The sequence below is a fragment of the Brettanomyces nanus genome, chromosome 1 (genome assembly GCF_011074865.1).
Source record: "Brettanomyces nanus chromosome 1, complete sequence".
NCBI classification, from domain to species: Eukaryota; Fungi; Ascomycota; class Pichiomycetes; order Pichiales; family Pichiaceae; genus Brettanomyces; species Brettanomyces nanus.
Window position 1 is genome coordinate 2,994,532 of NC_052374.1, and position 22,717 is coordinate 3,017,248.

At 43.6% G+C, this 22,717-nt stretch overlaps 8 protein-coding genes across 8 annotated transcripts; 3 read left to right on the forward strand and 5 right to left on the reverse strand.

Moving 5' to 3' along the window:
- Positions 1 to 2,791: 2,791 nt before the first annotated feature.
- Positions 2,792 to 6,950, reverse strand: FOA43_001406 (uncharacterized protein; the record flags this gene model as incomplete). Its single annotated transcript, XM_038921722.1, has 2 exons — positions 2,792 to 5,169; positions 5,525 to 6,950. The coding sequence occupies 2 exons, from the start codon at positions 6,948 to 6,950 to the stop codon at positions 2,792 to 2,794; spliced, it is 3,804 nt and encodes a 1,267-aa protein (XP_038777650.1).
- Positions 6,951 to 7,344: 394 nt separating this feature from the next.
- On the forward strand, positions 7,345 to 9,090 carry ASN2 (Asparagine synthetase; the record flags this gene model as incomplete). Its single annotated transcript, XM_038921723.1, has 1 exon — positions 7,345 to 9,090. One exon carries the CDS (start codon positions 7,345 to 7,347, stop codon positions 9,088 to 9,090), a length of 1,746 nt encoding a protein of 581 aa, XP_038777651.1.
- Positions 9,091 to 9,159: 69 nt separating this feature from the next.
- On the reverse strand, positions 9,160 to 10,441 carry FOA43_001408 (uncharacterized protein; the record flags this gene model as incomplete). The annotated part of the gene is made up of 3 exons (XM_038921724.1): positions 9,160 to 9,733; positions 9,802 to 9,809; positions 9,872 to 10,441. The coding sequence occupies 3 exons, from the start codon at positions 10,439 to 10,441 to the stop codon at positions 9,160 to 9,162; spliced, it is 1,152 nt and encodes a 383-aa protein (XP_038777652.1).
- Positions 10,442 to 10,629: 188 nt separating this feature from the next.
- Positions 10,630 to 11,271, forward strand: FOA43_001409 (uncharacterized protein; the record flags this gene model as incomplete). Its single annotated transcript, XM_038921725.1, has 1 exon — positions 10,630 to 11,271. The coding sequence occupies one exon, from the start codon at positions 10,630 to 10,632 to the stop codon at positions 11,269 to 11,271; it is 642 nt and encodes a 213-aa protein (XP_038777653.1).
- Positions 11,272 to 11,388: 117 nt separating this feature from the next.
- On the reverse strand, positions 11,389 to 14,206 carry FOA43_001410 (uncharacterized protein; the record flags this gene model as incomplete). Its single annotated transcript, XM_038921726.1, has 3 exons — positions 11,389 to 13,862; positions 13,900 to 13,970; positions 14,199 to 14,206. The coding sequence occupies 3 exons, from the start codon at positions 14,204 to 14,206 to the stop codon at positions 11,389 to 11,391; spliced, it is 2,553 nt and encodes an 850-aa protein (XP_038777654.1).
- A 456-nt stretch (positions 14,207 to 14,662) lies between these two features.
- Positions 14,663 to 16,678, reverse strand: ACS1_1 (acetyl-CoA synthetase; the record flags this gene model as incomplete). Its single annotated transcript, XM_038921727.1, has 1 exon — positions 14,663 to 16,678. One exon carries the CDS (start codon positions 16,676 to 16,678, stop codon positions 14,663 to 14,665), a length of 2,016 nt encoding a protein of 671 aa, XP_038777655.1.
- An 855-nt stretch (positions 16,679 to 17,533) lies between these two features.
- On the reverse strand, positions 17,534 to 19,546 carry ACS1_2 (acetyl-CoA synthetase; the record flags this gene model as incomplete). Its single annotated transcript, XM_038921728.1, has 1 exon — positions 17,534 to 19,546. The coding sequence occupies one exon, from the start codon at positions 19,544 to 19,546 to the stop codon at positions 17,534 to 17,536; it is 2,013 nt and encodes a 670-aa protein (XP_038777656.1).
- Positions 19,547 to 20,386: 840 nt separating this feature from the next.
- Positions 20,387 to 22,699, forward strand: FOA43_001413 (uncharacterized protein; the record flags this gene model as incomplete). The annotated part of the gene is made up of 1 exon (XM_038921729.1): positions 20,387 to 22,699. One exon carries the CDS (start codon positions 20,387 to 20,389, stop codon positions 22,697 to 22,699), a length of 2,313 nt encoding a protein of 770 aa, XP_038777657.1.
- Between the last annotated feature and the right edge of the window lie 18 nt (positions 22,700 to 22,717).

The window sequence follows — 22,717 nt, forward strand, 5'->3', positions numbered from 1 at the left end:
CCTACAATTATGATCATTGATCAGATCTTGGACGATTTGAGAGCTTACATTCAGCTTGCGTTGGAAATTCGAATCTCTTTCCTTGATTGCTGCGCTCCGGTGGAAGGATGGGTATCTTTACTGGATTATCAGGATACTCAATTTGATAATGCCATCTTAGAATGTGTTCATGATTATGTTCGATTGTTGAATTATAAGCTATTAGACTCACCCAAAACGTCTAAACTATCCAAGGCCGCATCATTCCGTACCTTCAAGGAACCCGAGGAATTGGAGAAAGAATGGAGATTCCTTCAAAATGTTGGCTTTTACATTGAAGGAGGTGCTCAAGAAATGGCCACCCAGTTTTCGACATTGACTGCAAAGCTTTCAATGAGGCTCAACCACTACGTACACAACCAACTTCAAGGCCCTCCTTATGATAAAGACGGCATCGATAAACAGAAAATGGTACGCTGGTATACTACTACTATGGAGAATTTTGGTCAGCTACGAAGAAAGCTTTTCCGCTTTTCGTTGATTCTCAACCAGTACTTTCAAAACGCGCTGGAATTTGATTTAATCGGCTCTAGAACAAAGCGATTCCTTGCCTTGCTCAAGGAGACCAACCACGCTTTATACTACAGTAAGAAATTGGCGGAAGAAGGAGTTTATGTATTTGCTTCTGAGTCTTTGGCTGATAAGCCTTATGAGGTGATGAGTGTTCTTAAAGCGACACATCTTGGAGTAGACTTCTCACGGATCCCATCGCGTCACTTGGAAGTTTTGAGCAATTATGATTATCACCTCCATCCAATTGCTGAGGAACTAGCTTCACGTAAGTCTGCTGAAAATAAATCCTTTTCAGAAATGGGAATATCTGATAGAAACACTGGCCTTGATTACGTACTAGTTGTGGCCCCTGCGCGTGCCATGATGTGGAATGGTATTGTGGTTCCGTTTGATCTGGACACCTTACCTTTGAATCGTCTTTCATTGGGCAAAGCTGTTCTTCTTACTAAAGGTGGGCTTGATGCCGATCTGGAAGAATGTGGAGAATGGCTGCGTAAATGTGTTGGCGACAGCGTTGGGTCTGTCGTCCATAAAGGTTGCAGTTTGTCGTCTGTAGACCGAGAACTGCACAGTACTAGCCGTCAGTTCTTTAAGATGACCTGTGCCACCATTGATGCAACCCCTCAGATTAGATCACAATGTCGAGGCGTTAGCTCGTGCCAGGAGCTTACCAATAATGTGTTTATATATGTGAGGGAACTTGGCAGAGATGCCATGAGAAACATGGGATCTGGAAAGAGGTCTGCTGTTCTGAGTAAGCTTATTCGCATGGCGGTCGAGTGGCTCAGCTTTATTGTTGATGATTGTGTTCCTACCGATCCGAAAACCTTTAGATGGTGTGTTACGGCGCTTGAGTTTGCCATGGACGTTACCAGAGGATTCAATATCCTCACTTTGGATGCAGAGGATTTTTATAGGCTCAAGAGCAATGTGGCTGGGTGTATGTCACTACTCATCTCCCACTTTGACATTATGGGAGCTAGAACGAAAGAACTACAAAGGGAAAGAATGCTCCGATATCATGCCAAGCCTGGCAAGGACATGTTCACACTTGATAATCAGAGTTTGCGGGCACTTCGGAAGCACATGATGGGCCAGATCTACAAAATTGAGGATCAGAGAAGAGATTGGTTGGAGAGACAACAGTCTATTGGTCGTGTTTTAGATAGTACCGATACGGAAAATCAGTTGCTCGCGTATTTGGCATCTTCTTTCTCTTCTGTGTCTATCAGATGGCAGAAGGGTAAATATTTGGGAGGAGGAACGTTTGGCTCCGTGTACGCCTCTATTAATTTAGATACTGGAGGTCCAATGGCGGTCAAGGAGATTCGTCTTCAGGACAGGCAGTCGATCAAGGCTACTGTTTCCGCGATTAAAGCAGAAATGACAGTTTTACAGATGCTTTCGCATCCTAACATTGTTCAGTTCTTTGGTGTTGAAGTACACAGAGATAGAGTGTACATATTTATGGAGTACTGCAGTGGGGGATCACTCGCTGGGCTACTGGAATATGGACGGATTGAGGATGAAGCCATCATCCAGTTGTATACATTGCAAATGCTTGAGGGACTTGCATATTTACATCAGTTTGGTATTGTTCATCAGGACGTGAAGCCAGATAACATTTTACTTGATCACATGGGTGTGATTAAGATCATTGACTTCGGTTCAGCTAAAGTTGTTCCGATGAACAACGGGGGTAACAGTGGAGGGAGCCCAAACCCAAACATTGAGTTGACAACCCCAGACGATTTCTCAGCTATGAAGTCTCCTGTTTCTACGATGGACGATATTCTGAAGCGAAGCCGTAACTTGACTGGTACCCCAATGTATATGTCCCCTGAAATTATTAAAGGTGATGATTTAGGCAAGTTTGGAGCTATTGACATATGGTCTTTGGGATGCTGTGTCTTGGAGATGGCCACAGGCAGAAGACCCTGGGCCAACTTGGACAATGAGTTTGCCGTGATGTATCACATTGCTGCAGGTCATAGACCCATGTTCCCTACTCTTCACGAGTTGAGTCAGCAGGGGCAGAATTTCCTTGCGAAATGCCTTGATACGGATCCTAACAAGCGTCTCTCCGCAGTAGAATTGCTTCAAGATCCATGGACACAGGCAATTCGTAACGAAGCCTTTGGTGAATCGTTTACTTCAGTCGATGCAAGCTCAGAGTCTCTTGTATCGAGTCAATCAATAGGCTAGTTATTTATTTTACTGTCTAAGAGATAAAGTTGCATTATATTTTTAAGAACGGAGAGTAAACCTCCATGATGTTCCCACCGTAAATATTTTGACAATCATCTGACCTTTCCTTATGTGTCGCGACATCGATCTTCCGTACGTCACCTCCAAAGAGGATTAGTTTGGAATCCAGTTTCATCATTGGAGAACAGGCGTATAGCATGTTAGACTTTCCATCCAGGAAAGCCCTCATTCTCTTCACAAAAAGGAAATCGACGGCTTCCCAGCGGCACGTTTCAAGGTTGAGCACGAACGAAGTGTAGTAGCCTCGACTATCGCTAAACTTTTCGCCAGTCTTAGTAGATTTATTTAATGGATGAAATCCTATGCAGCCCATCTTGTCTGTAATAGAGGTGTTTAAAGACTCCTCTTTTTGACGGTAGATTTCAATCAATTTTCGGCACTTCTGCAGCCGGTCAGAATCTATGACTTGACGAGGATCCTCCTTCTCAATTATATCTTTCACCTGACCCCAATTTCCAAAAATATTATTGGGTTGTAATCCTCCTAACATCATCATATGTTGATTATTAGCTGACACATCGTGGCCACAGACCTTCAACTCGACCTTTTTACCCTCATAGTAAGTATCAAGCTTTTTCCAGCGCTCCGACTGGAAATCAAACCACCAGACATCCCCAAGCATCTCTTTCCAGGAAAAGTGTGACCTACAACCATCTGAGGAGACAAGTCTAGTGTATACTGTAGAGGAACCACCGTATATAATGAGCATTCTAGAGCCAAGGAATTTGTTTTTGTGGGTATGAGCACCCTCTGAAGGATTCGTAGGAGATCCATAGGATAATGCCGAAATAGATGTGTTTCTAGAAGACGACAGCTGACTCCCACTGGAGGACGACATTCGGGTGGCTATACTTCGAAGGGCATTCGACTTGTTAGACTGAGAAGTAGATATTCTGCTGGGAAACTGCGCATGCACCGAGGGAATACCGACAGGATGCCTGTATAAGGATTCGTTGGGGCTTGAACTATCAGAAGATGCGGAAATCCCTATATCCAGCTCCGCAGATATGGGAGAAGAAAGAGACATGGGGGAGACTGGTGACTCTACAGAGACCGATGATGACGATAAAGGTGAACTGTCTCTCAGCTGGTTATAGTATTTTGCCACGTCGGGCCGTTCTATCAATTCCATAGTAAAGAAACCACGAGGTTTAGGCCAATCGCATCCATTGTAATGATTTATAACACCACCAAAATGATAGCTGGCAGTGATAGGAGGCAACGAATTGGCCTGATCATCGATCATATAACTGTATTTGTCACTGATTAAGTCGAAATTTCCAATCGGGCAGCAGATAGCCTCATCAGAAAACTCGCTGCGATTAAAGAAGATCTCACACTTCCAGAGGTCGTTCATCGCAACAAATGATTGAGAGCCTCCAGAAGAGTCAGAAGTTCTATAACCTCCCATCACAAGTACAAGCGCTGGTTTCGAAAATCTGGGAGAGCTCTGGTGCGGTGAGCAAGGTGAAGAGCCAATCTGCAACCCTCCGCGGTTATCCCCATCAAGATTGCTGACTCTGTCATTGTGATGAGGATGAGTGACTTCATTATTTTGCTCTAACGTGACACTAGACAACTTGTGACCAAATCTGGCTATTGCAATGGGGTCATTAGCACTGTAAGTCGGATGGACAGAGATTCGAATTGGTCTGAGAGAGATTCTGCGTGAATCAAACATCCAAAAGTCGTTACTCGGTATCAGTTTCCGTTCCACAACGGCATGATTTGAATCCGGATAAGTCACAGAAGTGTGTAATTGCAGTCCTCCATATGTAATAAAAGATGATTCGCTAATGGCAGCGACAGCAGAACAGAGAAGAGGGCTGAACCCGTCGCAGTTTGTAGTATCCATCACCTTCGACATGGTGTTTGACTCACTCGAATACTTGTAGATATTGCTATTAGGAATTGAGGCCAAGTTGATGAGCTTATCCTTGGTGAGAGGCAAGGGAAGATCGTAATCGAACTTGATTGTAACATTTTGTGGTGGGATGGAGAAGTTCTTGGTCAACCCGCATAGGTACGTCTCGTATTTCTGTCTTGTCAGACACTGGAGACCCCCCAGTAAATATACATTAGGTCCCAAATTGAGTCCCGCATGGTACGCGAGCCCTGTCAGAATGGTGTCGCTGAAAACGGAGGGAACGTTGATGAAGCTATTGAACCGCGATCGCATCAAGCCCATATGACCACTGTTTTCTTCACCCTTCATCATCTGCGGCCTATAAACACGGTGGGACTTATAGTACTTTGCAGTAGCCGAATCACCATTCTTTTCGAACATGCGACCATCATAGTTGAGGTTGTTGAAATATTGAGTATATTTGTAATTGCGGGGATGGCCATCTGATGGACAGCCGGGACACTCATTATCAGTGACCTCATATGAAGGGTAATAGGAGGGGTAATTCAGAAATTCCGGTACCTCCTTTGAAGACAAGTATGATTCCATAAAGAAGAAGGAGAAATTGGTATTAGGCACGTCAATGGGTGTTATTATCAGAGATAAGAAGAGTCGGTTCGTCTTAGATTGCCCCCGAAAATAAAATCTGGGGTGAATCGCGCGGGAAAGAGCCCGGAACCACAAGTAGTAAGATAGGCAGGGTGAGGCGGATGGAGGCAGTTAGGCTATACCCGCGCAGCATCATTCACTACAGTTCTCGATTCATTTATTTATCAGTTACTTAAAGTCAGTTCTAACCAATAAAATGCAAGTAGGCACTCATGGTTTTAATGCCTTCGATGTAGTTCTTAATATCAAGCTTCTCGTTGATAGAGTGGGCACCATCATCTCCTTTACCCATAGGTAAAAGAACAGCACTTGTCTTCAACTCGTTCTCGAAGGTAAGAGTGATAGGAATAGAACCTCCTTCTCTGATGAAGTCAGGTTCCACTCCCCAAACCAATTTGGTGGCATTCTTAGCAGCAGTAAATGCTTCATTGAATGGATTACTCAACCAGTAATCACCGTCATGGACTAGTACAATGCTAAACTTGTTGGGAGAGTGCAATTCAGCAAACACCTTTTCACTGTAGTTATAAACCAACTTGGTCAACTTCTCGGATTCCATATCTGGAACGGTACGAATGGAGAACTTTCCGGAAACCTTTGCCGGAATAACGGTCTTTGCACCAGCACCTGAAAATGCTCCTTCGATTCCGTGAAGAGATAAGGAAGGATATCTCCAACGATGCATCAAGATGTCCTTTTTGTTTTGGTAGACGGATATATCTTCAGCACCAGTAGCTTTACCCAACTCCTCGACGTCGTAATCGATGTCCTTATACAAATCTTCCTCCTTGGAAGTAAGAGGAGCAACCATGTCATTGATACCGGGAATGAGGATGTTTCCCTTCTCGTCGACCAATTGAGACATCACCTTAATCAAGTCTGTCATTGGTTCATAGACAATACCACCAAAGATACCCGAGTGTAAATCGGCGGCAGGACCCTCAACGGTCATCTGGTAATAGTTGACACCTCTGAGGCCGTACGTAAGAACTGGTTTCTTCGTTCCCAACCAGTAGTTATCGCAGATACAGACGACATCGACACCTTTAAAGAACTTGTCAGCTTCATCATGGATAAGCTGATCCAAGCCGATAGATCCACTTTCCTCCATACCTTCGAAACACGTTATAAGATTGATAGGTAACTCAATTCCAGCTGCCCTGTGAGCTTCCAAGACGTTCAACCAGCCAATGACAGGTCCTTTATCGTCCGTGGAACCACGGCCAAGTAACTTGCCGTCCTTCTCGACCATTTCAAATGGCTCAGTATTCCAACCGTCCTCCTTAAATGCAGGCTGAACATCGTAATGACCGTAGACCAAAACGGTCTTCTTGGTAGGATCCCTACCGAAACGTGAAACCACAACAGGGGGCAAAGCTAGGCCCTTCTTGATTGCATCGGACTGAGTGCCTAAATGTTTCAATTGGACCTCATCAGCACCCAATTTCTCCAACTCAGATTTGAGGAATTCACCCATCTTGATGACGCTAGGTCTGAGGTCTTCATCGCCCGAAACAGAGGGGATGGAAACGGCATGGCGTAATCTTTCGATGAAATTAGGCTTAAGTGAATCGATCTGAGAGAAGAGAGGTTTTAAGGTGGATTCAACAGACATGGTATTAGAATAGCGGCGAAGAAAAGGACTTATTCTGGGAATATGAGAACCAATTCGAATGATGTTAAAGAGCATATATTCGAAACAAGAGGCGGATAATGGAAGAGTGGAAGTTTCAGGGTGCCATGTGCCGAAGAGGATAACCATGCGAGGGAGGTCGATAGTCCGCATCGACTCCTTGTCATACCATCTTCATCTTCTCCCGCTTCTTCACCGGGCGGAAAAATTTTTCGCCATTTCCAGATCCTCTCTCTCTCTGACTCTTATCTCCCAAGAAGACAACTCCAGATTTTGATAAAACTGTTAGGCCCTTGAATATAGAGAAAATTTTGATATCTGGAAATAAAAAAAAAGAATCCTTTCTTCACTCTACTTTATCTTTTGCATCTAGCTAATGTGTGGAATATTTGCTGCTTATCAAGTGCCGGATGTTAAGGCTTTCAAGCCGAAGGCTCTCGAGTACTCCAAGAGAATCAGACATAGGGGTCCAGATTGGTCCGGTAACAAGGTTGTTAACAACACCATTTTGTGCCATGAAAGATTGGCTATCGTCGGTCTTGAGTCTGGTGCTCAGCCTATTGCCTCAAGTGATGGTAGATACATTCTCACTGTTAACGGTGAAATCTACAACCATATCAAATTGAGATCTGAACTTTCTGAGTACGATTTCCAAACTCTGTCTGATTGTGAAGTGATTATTCCTTTGGTTGAAAAGTACGGAATAGATGCTCCAAAGTACTTGGATGGTTTGTTTGCATGGGTTCTTTATGACACTAAGGAAGATAGAATTGTTGCTGCCAGAGATCCTGTTGGCATCACCACTTTATACATGGGAAGATCTTCCAAGAGTCCAAAGACTGTTTTCTTTGCCAGTGAACTTAAATGCTTAGTGGATGAGTGCGATGAAATTATTTCTTTTCCTCCTGGTAGTGTCTACGACTCGAACACTGACAAGATCACTCGTTACTTCAGGCCTGATTGGTTCGACGAAAACAGAATCCCTCACAAGCCACTCGATTACTTGGCTATTCGTCACAGTCTAGAGAGGGCTGTGAGAAAGAGATTGATGGCTGAGGTTCCGTTTGGTGTCTTGCTTTCTGGTGGTCTTGATTCTTCTTTGGTTGCTGCTATTGCTGCCAGAGAGACCGCTAAGGCTAATTACGAGTGTCCATCATCCACAAATTTGACTGAAAAGACCGGTAAGACTTTAACTGGTATGGATGATGCGGGTCATCTTCGTTTGTCCTCCGGTTGGTCTGCACAGAGATTGCACTCTTATGCAATTGGTTTGCCCGGCGCTCCAGACTTGGGTGCTGCCCAGAAGGTGGCCAAATTTATTGGAACCATTCACCACGAGCATAACTTCACTTTACAGGAGGGATTTGACGCTTTGAAGGACGTCATCTATCATTTGGAAACTTATGATGTCACTACCATTCGTGCCTCTACTCCAATGTATCTTTTGTCCAGAAAGATCAAGGCTCAAGGTGTGAAGATGGTTTTGTCAGGTGAGGGATCCGATGAGATCTTCGGTGGTTATTTGTACTTTGCCGCTGCACCAAGTGCGGATGAGTTCCATACTGAGTGTGTTAAGAGAGTCAAGAATTTACACTTGGCAGATTGCTTGCGTGCCAATAAATCTACCATGGCCTGGGGTTTGGAGGCTCGTGTTCCATTCCTTGATAAGGAATTCTTACAGCTATGCATGAACATTGATCCGAAGTACAAGTTGATTGATCAGAAGTCTGGAAAGATTGAAAAGTACATTCTTAGAAAGGCATTTGATACTTCTGACGATCCTAGTGAAAAGCCTTACTTGCCAAAGGAAATCCTATATAGACAGAAGGAACAGTTCTCTGATGGTGTCGGTTATTCGTGGATTGATGGTCTAAAGGATTTGGCAGATAAGCAGATCTCTGACGAAGAGTTTGCCCATCCTAAGCCCGAGTGGGGTGACGATAAGCCTCACACCAAAGAGGCTTACTTGTATAGGGTGTTCTTTGATCAGCTTTTCCCATCTAAGGCTGCAGCATCCACCGTCATGAGATGGGTTCCAAAGGCCGAATGGGGTTGTGCAGAAGATCCTTCTGGAAGATACGCCAAAATCCACGATGCTTCTGTTCTGCCAGAGAATAAATAGTGGAGCAATAGAAGCGAATATATATACTCTTTTGTTAATTATACTAATACAAAAATGAAGGGTCTAATCTTACTCATGCCCATCCTCTAACCTAGTCTCTATGACAAATGAGTCTATGAATGGGAAGCCTCTTGCGTCTTTTTCTTCCCTGGTTATTACATCGACGTCACTCTGTTCCTCCGCATCTATTCTATCCGAGTCTCTATCGCTATCGATCAAGTCGAACTCGTCCTCCTTTTCCTCGTAATCGATGTTTTCCTCGATCTCCTCGAAATCAGGTGCCAAATTCGACCACTTTTGTGGCATCACTACCGACCACAGGTATATCATTCCGGAATCCATCCCCGTCGCCGCTATACAACAACAGCGATAATTCCAATCCACCTCAATCAACTCCTCTTTTGATCCCTCTAAGATCTTCACCAACGATCCCATCTTTGTTTCCCAAATGTAGATATCATGTGTTGATCCTAAAGTGGATGCGCACATATAATCTGAATCGTGACTGAACTTTACCGAGTTGTATTGGATCTTGTTCACCACATCCTGATATTTCTGTTCCATCTCGAACTCGCAGAAATCTAATCCAATTTTATACTGCCTCAATGTCTTGTCTCCACTGTTAACGACCATCCTCTCTCCGCTAGAGAGCAATCTCTATGCTCTTAATGTTCGAATCGCAAACTTTGAGTGACTTCACCGTCTTCAAACTGTCTATGCTTATTACATTTACCCATCCTTTATTGGTTCCTGTTAGAATATGGGTACTATCCCCACTAACTACACATGTTAATGTCATATGCTTCTTCAGATTTCTTTTCTTGTAAGTTGGAACGGATGATTCTCGCTCGTCCGATTCACCACCAGTGGATACTTGAGCACTGTCCACAATACTCTCTGTGCGTAGTCGAATAATTTTAGCATTTTTTTCGTCCTCCATATCTACAAAGACAGGATCATCGTCAACAAGAGCGGCACAAAACTGGTATAGATGGCTCGGAACCATCATGCAATTCCAAATAGGGCTGTCAAATACGACGAATCGGATCACTCTCCCTGTCTTCAAGTCCCAAAGATTCACTTTCCAATCCTTGGACGAAGAAAGCAAGTAGCGTCCGCAGGGTGACCACGACAATGATGTGATGGCCCTCACATGATCTCTAAGTATCAGAATTGTGTTGTTGGTTTCCTTATCAACGATGACGATGGTTCCATCGACCAACCCTGAAGCGAGATAGTCACCTTTGCGGTTAAATTTTACCACTGTAGAATAGCCATAAGAAAGGGTTTCTGTGAGAGTTTCTGGAAAATCGCTGGCAACAGCAAAAGGATCCAGTAGTGCCAAGTTCATAATGACAAGCCATAAACGTATGATCCGATCAACGGTCAATAGGAATAGTAAGAATAATTGTGGAGTATGTTCGGGTGAAAAAAAAAAGTACCCGAGGAGAGTCCATTCCATTTTCGTGTCTTCGCACGAGAAACTAACTCATCTCTCTTCTTCTTATTTTGCCCACTCCTTCTTCACGCCTCAAGACCATGAAACTTTTCTTAATCTTTGCTTTGATCAACAGTGTGTTGGCCTCACTACACTTTTATCTAGAGCCGAAGGAATCTCAGTGTTTTCTGAAGCAACTCCCGAAAGACTCTATCTTATTTGTTCAGTACCAGATCGAAGCCTCGAAAGATCGGGGAGCTAGCTATCAGACAGACACGGAGGCAAATCTAAACGTGATCTTTTCAGTGGAAGAAATCTTTGATAACAATCATAAAGTTTCGAATCAACACGGTCAGAACGGACGGTTTATTTTTACAGCTTTGGATTCCGGTGAACATCGTATATGCTTAACTCCAACCACCACAGGAGGCTATCAACTTCCGGTCAAATCAAAACTTACAATTGACCTTGAGACAGGAGATAAGAGCATTTTAGAAGGGCCCGGTGACAATGAAAGGCTAAGAAAGGATCTCCAGTTGAGGAAACTTTATCGGAATCTTAACTTCGTCAAGATGCAGTACCTCATGTTTAGAGACAGAGAGGCTCGATTCAGAGACTTGAGTGAGATTGTCAACTCTAGTGCCATCAGATGGATTTTCCTTCAATTTATAGTTCTAGGCCTCATCTGTTACTTCCAGCTCCGCTCTCTAAAGACTTTCTTTATCAAGGAAAAGGTATTCTGAAGCCATTCTTGTTACTACTATTACTCCAATACTCGTAAAAAGCCAATAACAATAAATCTAATATACACTAAGTAAGAACAAAAGGCTATGCCTTGAGGAGGGGAGAGCAATCAAGCTTCACAGATAGTTATAACTTGGACCATCATTTTTATAGATGTTTGCCGGCTGTGTGGCCTCGTTTGCATACAAACTTGTATCCACAGAGGCGCTGCCATCAATACTAATCATATGATGATGTGTTTCCAGATCACTTTGGCTTCCAGGAATCGATACATGACCTGATCCCGATCTTTTAAAACGACGTGGCGGTTCCAGTTCACCAACGGTATCATGTCCGATTGACTTATTACTGTTAGAGTCCATGACCGCCCTTCCAGCACCAGCGGTACCAACAGCCAATCCTGCGTTATTCTTCTTTTTCAACGTACCTTTACGTGAAAGTAGCGACTTGCCACGAGTGAGGGTATCTTTAATTTTTTGGCCTATTGTGGCCGTATTTCCATCCTCATCATCAACTGCCATTTCGTTACTTTCATCCTTGATTTCGGAACCTGAATTCGATGAATCCACTATATTCTTCAACTTGTACATTTCAGAGGCCCAGTTGGTATCGTGGCCTCTTGCCACCTGCCCTAGATCCATTAACTCCTGTGCTCCATCAGGTCCATTGTATAATGACTCGTGCTTCTTTCTGAAAGATGCTCTATCATCTTTAGCAGGAGAGAATTTAGAATCTGGGTTCTTCGAAAATATCACCAATCCGGCAAAGAATAGAATGTAAAGTAACAACAAGAGACTGAAAGCGGCATTCAAGATGAAAAACACAAGACCCATAATGGAAGCAACTGCCGGTGGTGCATTGTACAATCCTGAGAAGAATGTGAAAAGAAATGAGTTGACTGTCACAACCACGTTAGTCACAATACTCATAATGTTAGTCGGTTTATCAAGGTATGGCATCGTAATTCCCATGAATATAGTGTAGCCTAAATCAATGATAAAGCATGCCATTGCTTGGGTCTTTCCGGATGCCTGTACCAATGCCACGAAAAGATACTTGACAAACCCGTAGAGAAGAATCACAGCACAGAACCAATATCTTGAAGCATCAAGCATCGTGTACAGAAATCCATATCTGGTCAAAACGTCCGAATTGCCGTACAAGATGGCAGCAGCATTATTATGTTGTTTCATGGAGAGGTTACCCCATTTAATCACACGGTAACAGCTCCATGACATGGAACCAATTGCCAAAATAATAAGAAGCGCGGCAATAACGACAACTGCAGGAGAATCAATGAATGTAAACTCAAAGAGTGAAAGGACCACCAACTGAGGAAAGCCGATATAAATGTATCGGCACAAAGTGCCCTTTAACAAAGGTTTCCAAGAATACCCGTCGTCTACAGTTCTGTTGAACCATCTCTTCTTGGTGGTATTCACGCTTATAAGTCTGAATATGAAAAAAACAGCAATAAGCAAATACAAGAAGACGAAGAAGAAGGTGAAACCAGTACAGACAATAGAAGAAGGTTCAATTCCCGCCTTGTAGCCAACCCTCGGAATACCTCTTAAAATTTTCAAGTAATGGCTACCTTGGACATCATCTTGATTGATTAATGTACCATTTGCACTTGAGTCAGAGCGGCCGAACAAGTTGACGTTCGAAGAGGAAGATGAAGATGTTCCGAAAAGGTGAGGAAATAAGAATCCAAGAATTCCTGTTTTGATAGACTCGAAACCGACCTCCAAAGACCTTTGGGTAAGAACAGAAGTACTAGAAGATGTCAAATACTGATCTGGTGTGCCACCAGAAGCTTGAACAAACCAACGGAAGATCTTTTGCATGAAAGGAACCTCGATAAGACCCATGGACCAAGCCAAATTCTCAGACCATGCACCTGCAATAGGAGGAATTTCTTGAACCTTGAGCATAGAAATGATAACGACGCTTTGAAAATATGTGAACATGGCAACAGACATGGCAGACAAACGTGAAGCAGAGGCAGAATTTCCAAACAAGGAAAGAACACTGGACACCAAAAGACCAATGCCAGCAACCACAGCAGTTGCCCACTTTGCAGCTACATGAGACACGGTTTTACCATTGGAGAAAGATGCTTGAAGACAGCCAACATCGTTGCCATCAGAGTCCATCAATATTATTCTAACCGTAGCGTCCAAATCAGGGAAAGTGAATGCGATTCCAGGAATCATGTCAACATACTTTGAATCAAGATACTGAATGGACTCGATCTCCATTGATCCAGGGTAAACAGGACAGAACTGTTTCCAGCCAATATTGCAAAAGTTGATGTCTTCTTCGATGATATCGATACCAAAGGCAAAAACGTTGACCTTGGCGTAAATGTAACCAGAGACACCGGTAGTGATAGAAATATCGTATTTGATAGATTTTTTGTTAGGGTCAAACACCACATCGAAGTAAAGAGGCACAATTTGCGAATTATCCATACATGACACTAAAGAAGTAGCAAATAACTGACGACCACTTGTATCCGTATTGGAGTCTCCACTTGTGTCTAGACCAGAGTCTCCACTTGTATCCGTACTGCTTTCTGCTGCTGATCCTGAAATAAGAGTTAGAGGGAGCAGAAGCAGGCTTACCAGATGGAAGAGTTTCATGGTATACGATAGACGATAACGTAAGGGGGTCAGTGATATGATAATAAGGCCCACTGATGAGTGAAACAGATAATGTAGCAGGGAAACAAGCTGTGCAGCCTCTAAAAAATCTGATAAACAGTCACCGTCAATACTTTATGAAGTTAGCTAATAAAAGAAAAGATGTATTAAACAGAAATAAAGTATTCTGCATCAGATCAAACAGAACAGGACTGACTCGCTTTCGCTAACTATTTATTTTTTCCTTTTTATTTATTCCAAGGAAGGGGTGCGCAACACACTCGTGCATTAAGCGCCGGTGAGAGCAAGAGAGTCAGTCTTATTAGACTTTACTAAAAATATTTCAAGAAGAATTTTTTTCGCTCTGGCGTTTGCGGGGGGTCCAAGGAGGCTGAGGAGAAAGTTGGCCTATAGAAAACAGTGAAAACAGTGTGTTCGGTTAGATGAGGTAATCCGTCATCAGACTTGCAGTGCATTGCAGTACATCGAAGATTGAAGATGAGCTTTAACTCCTAGTCATTCTTCCCTGAAATAATCAAACTTTCTGTCTGCCTATTAGACTGCCGGTCTAAATGCCGGTCGATATGCAGTGACATCATATCATACTTTCCCCAAATAGCGCGTTCGTGTTTTTCTTCTCGTACCGCATTACCTCCTTGGTATTTATTTTACTCTCATATCATATAAATTCATAAATACCATAATAATAAAATTAATAATAACAATAACAACGATAACAATAAAATTATTTAACCTGCTTAACAACATGGATCAAGTGGTCGACAACATCGGGGTTGCTCAACGTAGAGACATCGCCTAATTGATCCTCTTCTCCGGCCAAGATCTTACGTAAAATTCTTCTCATAATCTTACCGGATCTCGTCTTTGGCAAGTCGTCAACCAATAACACCAGTTTAGGAGCAGCAAATGGTCCGATCTCCTTTCTCACCGCCAAAATGAGATCCTTTTTGACAGCAGTCTCGTCGTCCACCTTTTTATTTTTCAAAGAAACAAAGGCAGCAACGGCAGATCCTGTCAATTCGTTTGGATATCCAACCACGGCACTCTCTGACACCAGAGGATGTTCAATGATGGCGGCCTCGATTTCGGCGGTGGATAATCTGTGGCCAGAAACATTCACAACATCATCCACTCTACCTAAAATCCAGTAGAAACCGTCTTCGTCTCTAGCAGCACCGTCACCCGAAAAATAGATGCCATGATATGGTCTCAAGTAGGTATCCAAGAACCTGTTGTAGTCGTGCCAGATAGTCCTAGCCATTGATGGCCACGAAGTTTTGATGCATAACACACCTTCCACGCGGGAACCCTTCTGCTCTTCTCCAGTAACCGGGTCCACAATGGATGGTTCGATACCAAAGAATGGCAATGAGGCCGAACCGGGTTTGGTAGGAGTAATACCAGCCAATGGACAGATCAAATGAGATCCCGACTCCGTTTGCCAGTAAGTATCACATATATGTGCCTTTCTACGACCAATGTAGTCGTTGTACCATTCCCAAACATCTGCAGCAATTGGCTCACCCACAGAACCCAAAACTCTCAAAGAATCCAATTTGAAATCCTTGATGTATGACTCTCCAGCTCTTTTCAACAGTCTCAAAGCAGTTGGAGCCACGTAGAACTGGGTCACCTTGTACTTGTCAACAATTTCCCAGTATCTAGAGTACGATGGATAGTTTGGAGTACCCTCGAAGACAACGGTAGTTGCACCATTGCACAAAGGACCATAAACCACATACGAGTGGCCTGTGATCCAACCGACATCACCGGCAGTGAATAGGGTGTCCTCTGGATGGACGTCAAACACATACTTAGTGGTCAACATAGCACCAAGCAAGTATCCAGCAGTGGTATGCTGAATTCCCTTTGGCTTTCCTGTTGAACCAGAGGTATAGAGCAAAAACAAAGTATCTTCTGCGTTGACAGGTTCAGGTGGAGAGTATGATGGGAACTTGGCCAACTCCTCATGCCACCACAAATCTCTACCAAACTTCCAAGGGATTTGGTTGTTACCAGTTCTTCTGAACACGATAACGTTTTTAACATCAGGACATCCGGTCAATGCGTCGTCAACAATCTTTTTGGTCTGGATGGTCTTGCCGCCTCTCTTAGACTCGTCGGTAGTTATGACGACTCTCGAGTCAGCGTCTCTGATTCTATCCCTCAAAGAGGCAGAACTGAAGCCTGCAAAAACAACAGAGTGAACTGCGCCAATTCTTGCGATAGCCATCAAAGTAACCACGGCCTCAGGGATCATAGGCATATAAACCGCCACGGTGTCCCCCTTTTTAACACCGGCATTCGTCAAAACCTGTGCCAACTTACAGGTCTCTTTGAGTAATTCTCCGTAGGTGACAATTCTGCCCTGGTTAGGCTCGTCAGCTTCGTAGACAATTGCAGGTTTCTTCGGATCTTTGATAGCCCAGCGGTCAACACAATTGTAGCAAGCATTCAACTGGCCATCAACAAACCAAGCAGAAGGTTCACCGTTGTTATCCCTCAATTGCGGGGCTTCGGGAACTTTGGCCACAGTAAACTCCTTGAACCAGGACAAATTCTCTTTGGCCATCTTGCCAAAAAATTTGGATGGTTCCTCAATTGACTCCTTATACATGGATTTGTACTCGTCAAAAGAGGACAACCATGGTTTGGATGGATGTCTGTCAAGGAAACCCTGAGGAACAGGGATCTTATCTTCGTGCATTAAATGCTCATTCTCAAGCTGTTTTTCAGGCATTGTAGAAGAAAGATGGGTGAAAGAAGAATAATCGGAGATAAAGTAACTGGAACTAGATGTTCAATTCAATTGTGGTACGAAAGAATAGAAAGGAGAGGGTTCAAATATCAGGAGGTTAACTTTTAGGGAGTCTGAACCGCCCTTATATATACAATAGAGGAAGCTTAAAGAGGAGAAGAGTTTCCCAAAACGAATTGTCCCTGAAGTGCATCTGGATTGTTTCCTCCCTGCCGAACCAAGTTAGGGAAAGCAAGGAAATGTGTGTCAGGACTTTTTTGATTCATTAGTCCGTCAAGCATAGATCTATTAATTTTCCCCTCTTTTTCCCGGGCAACTTTCGGGCCCCGAGAACCTCCGCTCGCGGTGGAAGGGCCAAGGAGATTGCCGGGTTGCGTACGCGGTTCATCCGCCCCGCTAATTATGTTGAACATGCAGACTCCAGTCGCGACGAGAACGGCTCAAACGACCAGCCCGGGTCAGGCCTCAGGGCTCGGGCATTATAAAAGGCTACAGGCGCTACAGAGCTCTCTTGAGCCTTCATTCTCCGTCAACCATTCGGCGTGCAAGCTGGTCGTTAGTCCTCATCCTTCTGTCTAAATTTCCCCTGCGCCAAACTATTATTTCGTACTACACCTTCCTCCGTCCATCATTCTCATTTGCCACTTCTTACTTCTCGGACCTCGGATAATGAGGGGAATTTTGATCGCCGGAGCGCGGAGCTGGTAAAGCGCCGCTAATGTAGATCTCCATCAAAATGTGGAGAACTTCAATCCCGGTAATCAGGGTCCTCATTAGTCTTGGAACGATCACAATGGATAAAGATTCAATTATTTATCTGATACAGCCAATAGTAGGTCAGGTACTATGAACCAAATGAATCAACTGCTCAACAACGCCTGGATTACTTAGCGTGGAGATGTCCCCTAATTGATCCTCTTCTCCGGCCAATATCTTACGTAAGATTCTTCTCATAATCTTACCGGATCTGGTCTTTGGTAAGTCATCGACCAATAAAACCAGTTTAGGAGCAGCAAACGGTCCAATTTCCCTGCGGACTGTCATTATCAACTCCTTTTTAATTGAGTTGATATCTTCTGGAATGGTCTTCAAGGAAACGTAAGCGGCGATGGAGGAACCTGTTAATTCGTTAGGGTAACCAACAACGGCATTCTCTGAGACTAAAGGATGCTTTAGGAGAGCGGCCTCAATTTCAGCAGTAGACAATCTGTGACCTGAGACGTTAACCACATCGTCAACACGGCCCAAAATCCAGTAGTAGCCGTCTTTGTCTCTTGCTGCACCATCACCTGTAAAGTAGAAGCCATGGTAAGGTCTCAAATAGGTGTCTAAAAATCTGTTATAATCTTTCCAGATAGTTCTAACCATAGAGGGCCAAGAAGTTTTCATGCAGAGCACTCCTTCCACCTCGTTATCCTTCAATTCCTCTCCAGTAAATGGATCAACAATTGCTGGTTGAAATCCAAAGAAAGGAAGGGTGGCCGAACCAGGCTTCATGGGAGTGATTCCTGCCAACGGAACGATCATGTGGCTGCCAGATTCCGTGGAGAAGTAGGTGTCACAAATATGTGCTTGCCCGCGGCCAACATACTTGTTGTACCAATTCCAGATATCTTCAGCTATCGGCTCACCCACAGATCCCAAGACACGTAAGGAATCCATTTTGAAATCTTTGATGTGCTGTTCACCTGCCTTCTTGAGCAATCTCAAGGCAGTTGGAGCGGCATAAAATTGATTCACGTGATATTTATCAACGATTTCCCAATATCTAGAGAACGAAGGATATGCTGGGGTTCCTTCAAAAATAACTGTGGTGGCACCGTTGAGAAGAGGGCCATAAACAGAGTATGTGTGGCCAGTAATCCAGCCAACATCACCGGCAGTGAATATGGTGTCCTCTGGATGAACGTCAAACACATACTTGGTGGTCAGCATAGCACCAAGTAAATATCCAGCAGTGGTGTGCTGAACACCTTTAGGCTTGCCAGTAGAACCGGATGTATAGAGCAAAAACAACGTATCTTCAGAGTTCATTGGAGTGGCAGGATAGTAATTCTTGTACTTGGCCAATTCCTCATGCCACCACAAATCCCTTCCAAAAGTCCAGGGAATCTGATTGTTTCCAGTTCTCTTGTACACGAGAACGTGCTCAACGTCAGGGCAGCCAGTCAGAGCATCGTCAACAATCTTTTTGGTCTGGATGGTTTTGCCACCCCTCTTAGATTCGTCGGTGGTTATGACGATTCTGGAGTCAGCATCTATAATCCGGTCTCTAAGAGAGACAGAACTAAAACCAGCAAATACCACAGAATGAATGGCACCAATCCTGTTGATTGCCATCAACGTGACCACTACTTCTGGAATCATAGGCAAGTAGACAGCCACTGTGTCACCTTTTTTAACACCAAGACCTATTAGAACTTGGGCCAACTTACAAACGTCCTTAAGTAGTTCTCCGTAGGTGACTTTTCTACCTTCATCAGGTTCGTCAGCCTCGTAGATTATTGCCGTTTTGTTAGGGTCTTTTGCAGCCCAACGATCGATGCAGTTGAATGAAGCGTTCAATGTGCCATCAATAAACCATTGAGATGGTTCACCTCCGTTCTCTTTGAATAACGGAGCCTCGGGATATTTAGCCACAGTAAACTCCTTGAACCAGGACAAATTCTCTTTGGCCATCTTGCCAAAAAATTTGGATGGTTCCTCAATTGACTCCCTATACATGGATTTGTACTCGTCAAAAGAGGACAACCATGGTTCGGATGGATGTCTGTCAAAGAAACCCTGAGGAACAGGGACGAATTCTTCGTCTAATAAATGTTCGTTTTCGAGATGTTTGGAAGCAGTCATTGGGGTAAGTATCATGGAAAAAAAAGCTACCGCATATAAAGTACCAGGAACCTGTGCCCCTTATATAGAGAAGATATGCCGAGAATCCATGTCACAGCTGCCAAGACACCAACGGATCTAGACGTGGGGGAATTGCCTGAATAGGAAAAATGAGGGGTGAAGCGCGTCTGTAACGGTCGAGCGTAGAAGTTTATTCCACCGATTTGTGTTGATTTGCAGCAGGTTGCAGCGGTTGGCACCGGTGGGCACCGGTTCGCAGCACTTTTCGGTGGAACGTAAATCTTTGTAGAGCCTGAGCATTTGTAGTCACAACTTTCTCTCCACCTTAAAGTCTGCTGCTCACTTGATACCTGATTCAAATAATTAGTTCCACTGAAACCACATCGTGACTGACCGAAAGGCTTAACGGAAAACCACCAACCTGGTGGATATCACTCTAATATTACATAGGCTACGCTTTCCCCCCCCCCCTCCTCATTCCTCTTCTGTTCTAGCTTAGCCACATATCCAGCCACATATATGTTCTCAACCCAGATCTTTATAAATCACCCCCCTCCGCTGCTACTTTCTGTCACAGCCGCATGCTTCCAAAAACAGCAGCATGAACAAGCCTCCTCCCAGCATTCCCTCTGCACTGCCTCGGTATGATCTAATAGATTTTCGAAATCGCATTTTTGTCTTGTATTTCAGTACCTGATCTTAAAAAAAAAAGCAAATCAGAAATATAAAGAAAGTTAGTTCATCTCATTCTCGAGGTATCCTTTATTCTCTTTTGTATTACGACTAGTTCCTGTTTCGGTTCATTTGTTTCTTTATTTCTGGATCAGGTCTCTCTACATCATGTCTCCGATCTCCATTCTTCTTCCCATAGTGTCCCTTCTGTCATGTTTTATTTCCACTGCCTGTGCAAAATATATTAAAACTGATTCATTGCTTACTTGTATGCAGAACTCTGAATTTTCCAGTTCGTATTTTGAGGTTATTTATTATCCTGCCAACAAGTCCATCTACTACCAGATCGATGGTACATCTTCGATCTCCGGTAAAGTTGCTGCCTCCGTTGAACTTATTGTCTACGGTTTGAACGTTTATGAGACAACCATCAACCTTTGTGATTTCGACGTCGATACCATATGTCCTCTTACGGCTGGACACTTGGATATTTCTGGTACTTATAAGATTGATTCCGATGACATCCCTGATATCCCTGCTGTTGCCTATGGCGTTCCTGATTTGGATGCCTATGTTCAGGTCCACATCTACAAACTCAATAGCAGTGGAAAGGTTACAAAAACAGAGGTTGCCTGTCTTCAGGCCACCTTAACAAATGGTAAAACCGTTCAAACAAAGTACGCCGCTTGGCCTATTGCCTGTATTTCAGGTTTTGGTCTTGTAGTGTCGTCCATTTTCTCTCTATTCGGTCATTCCACTACTGCATGGCATATCGCATCAAATGCCGCTTCTTTGTTTATATATTTTCAAAGTTTGGCCACCATTGCTATGATGGGTGTTGCTAAAGTGCCCCCTATTGCTGCTGCTTGGGCTCAGAATTTCATGTGGACTTTAGGTATCGTCAAGGTTGATTTTATGCAGGATATGTTATATTGGTATATCCAGTCCACTGGTGGTACTGTCTCTTCTATTCTTACAAACCAGTCAGTTATTTCCATTGCTGTTCAGAAAATGGTTCGACGTATGGCTAGAAGTCTTTTCAAAAGAGCCGTTACCGTTGCAACTGGTTCTGCTACTGATGTGTTAGAAGACTCTAATTTATACACCACTGATGAGCAAAATGTTGGTTCCAAGATTTTGGTTCTTCGAGGTATCAAGCGTGTGGCATACTTATCCGGAATCGAAATTTCAAACATATTCATGACCAGTATGGTTTATTTCTTGTTCGTGGGCTTTGTTATGATCATTCTCATCGGTTTTTTCAAAGCTCTCGTTGAAATTCTTTTCAGAACCAACTGTTTGCACAGTCCAAGATTCAATTGGTTTAGACAGCATTGGGTTCCCATCATTAAGGGTCTTTTGTTTCGTCTATTCCACATTACTTTTACCCAGATAACCTTGATGTGCATTTGGGAGTTCACTAGAAACGATTCTGCCGGTTGTATCGCCTTTGCAGTGATCATTGCACTTGTCAGTTGGGCATTGATGTGCTACGCAACCTATCGTATCTTCATGGCCGGACGTCGCTCGCAGAGGGAGCAAGGAAATCCCGCATACTTCCTCTTTGGTGATGCAAAGTTTTTAAGTCGGTTTGGATTCATGTATACCCAGTACAAAGCAGGAAAGTATTACTGGCTTCCAGTCTTGTTGTTCTTCCTATTTGTGCGTGCTTTACTCATAGCTGTCTTGCAATCGCATGGTAAGGTATGTGCTGTGATGATCTTTGCTATAGAGCTCATCTACGCCGCTGTGGTGATCTGGAAGAGACCTTTCATGGATAAGAGAACCACTGTGTTCAATATCTTTATTGCTGTCGTCAATCTCGTTAACTCGATCATTTTCCTTTTCTTTTCCAATGTTTTCAACAACCCACAGGTTGTTTCCTCCGTTGCAGCTATTGTCTTCTTCATTTTAAACGCTGTGTTTGCCTTGATCTTACTCATCATGATTATTGTTTCATGCACATTAGCACTTGTTCACAGAAATCCTGATTCTAGATATGGACCTTTCAAGGACGACCGTGCAGCATTCGTTGCCGTGCCTGAGGATCGTAAAAGTAAAGTGGAGTATGAACTTGAGGAGCTCGGTGCTGCTGCCATGAGAGGTCATAAAAGTGTCAGTATGTTACCAGAAGCGGGTGATCCAGAATCTAAGTTGGCTACAGAGAGTAGTCTGACTAACAATTATAGTTCATCAACAAACCCATTTGATGTGGATGGGGATGCTGCGTACGGGAACAATAACAGCAGCAGTAACAACAACAACAACAGCAATGGTCAGAATGAGGGTTCAGAGTTGCATTTTACCAGTGGAAATGCACATAATAATGGTGAAACTGGCTACTCCTCTAATTACAACTGGAATTACGATACTGGCTACAACAACAATAACAGTGCGAGGACTCGTGCAAACGAAACCGCTTCCGGCTCCTCCGGACATTTATACAACGCCCAAGGATTTCATAAGAGAAGTGTAATATGAATCACGTCGGGCTCAAAA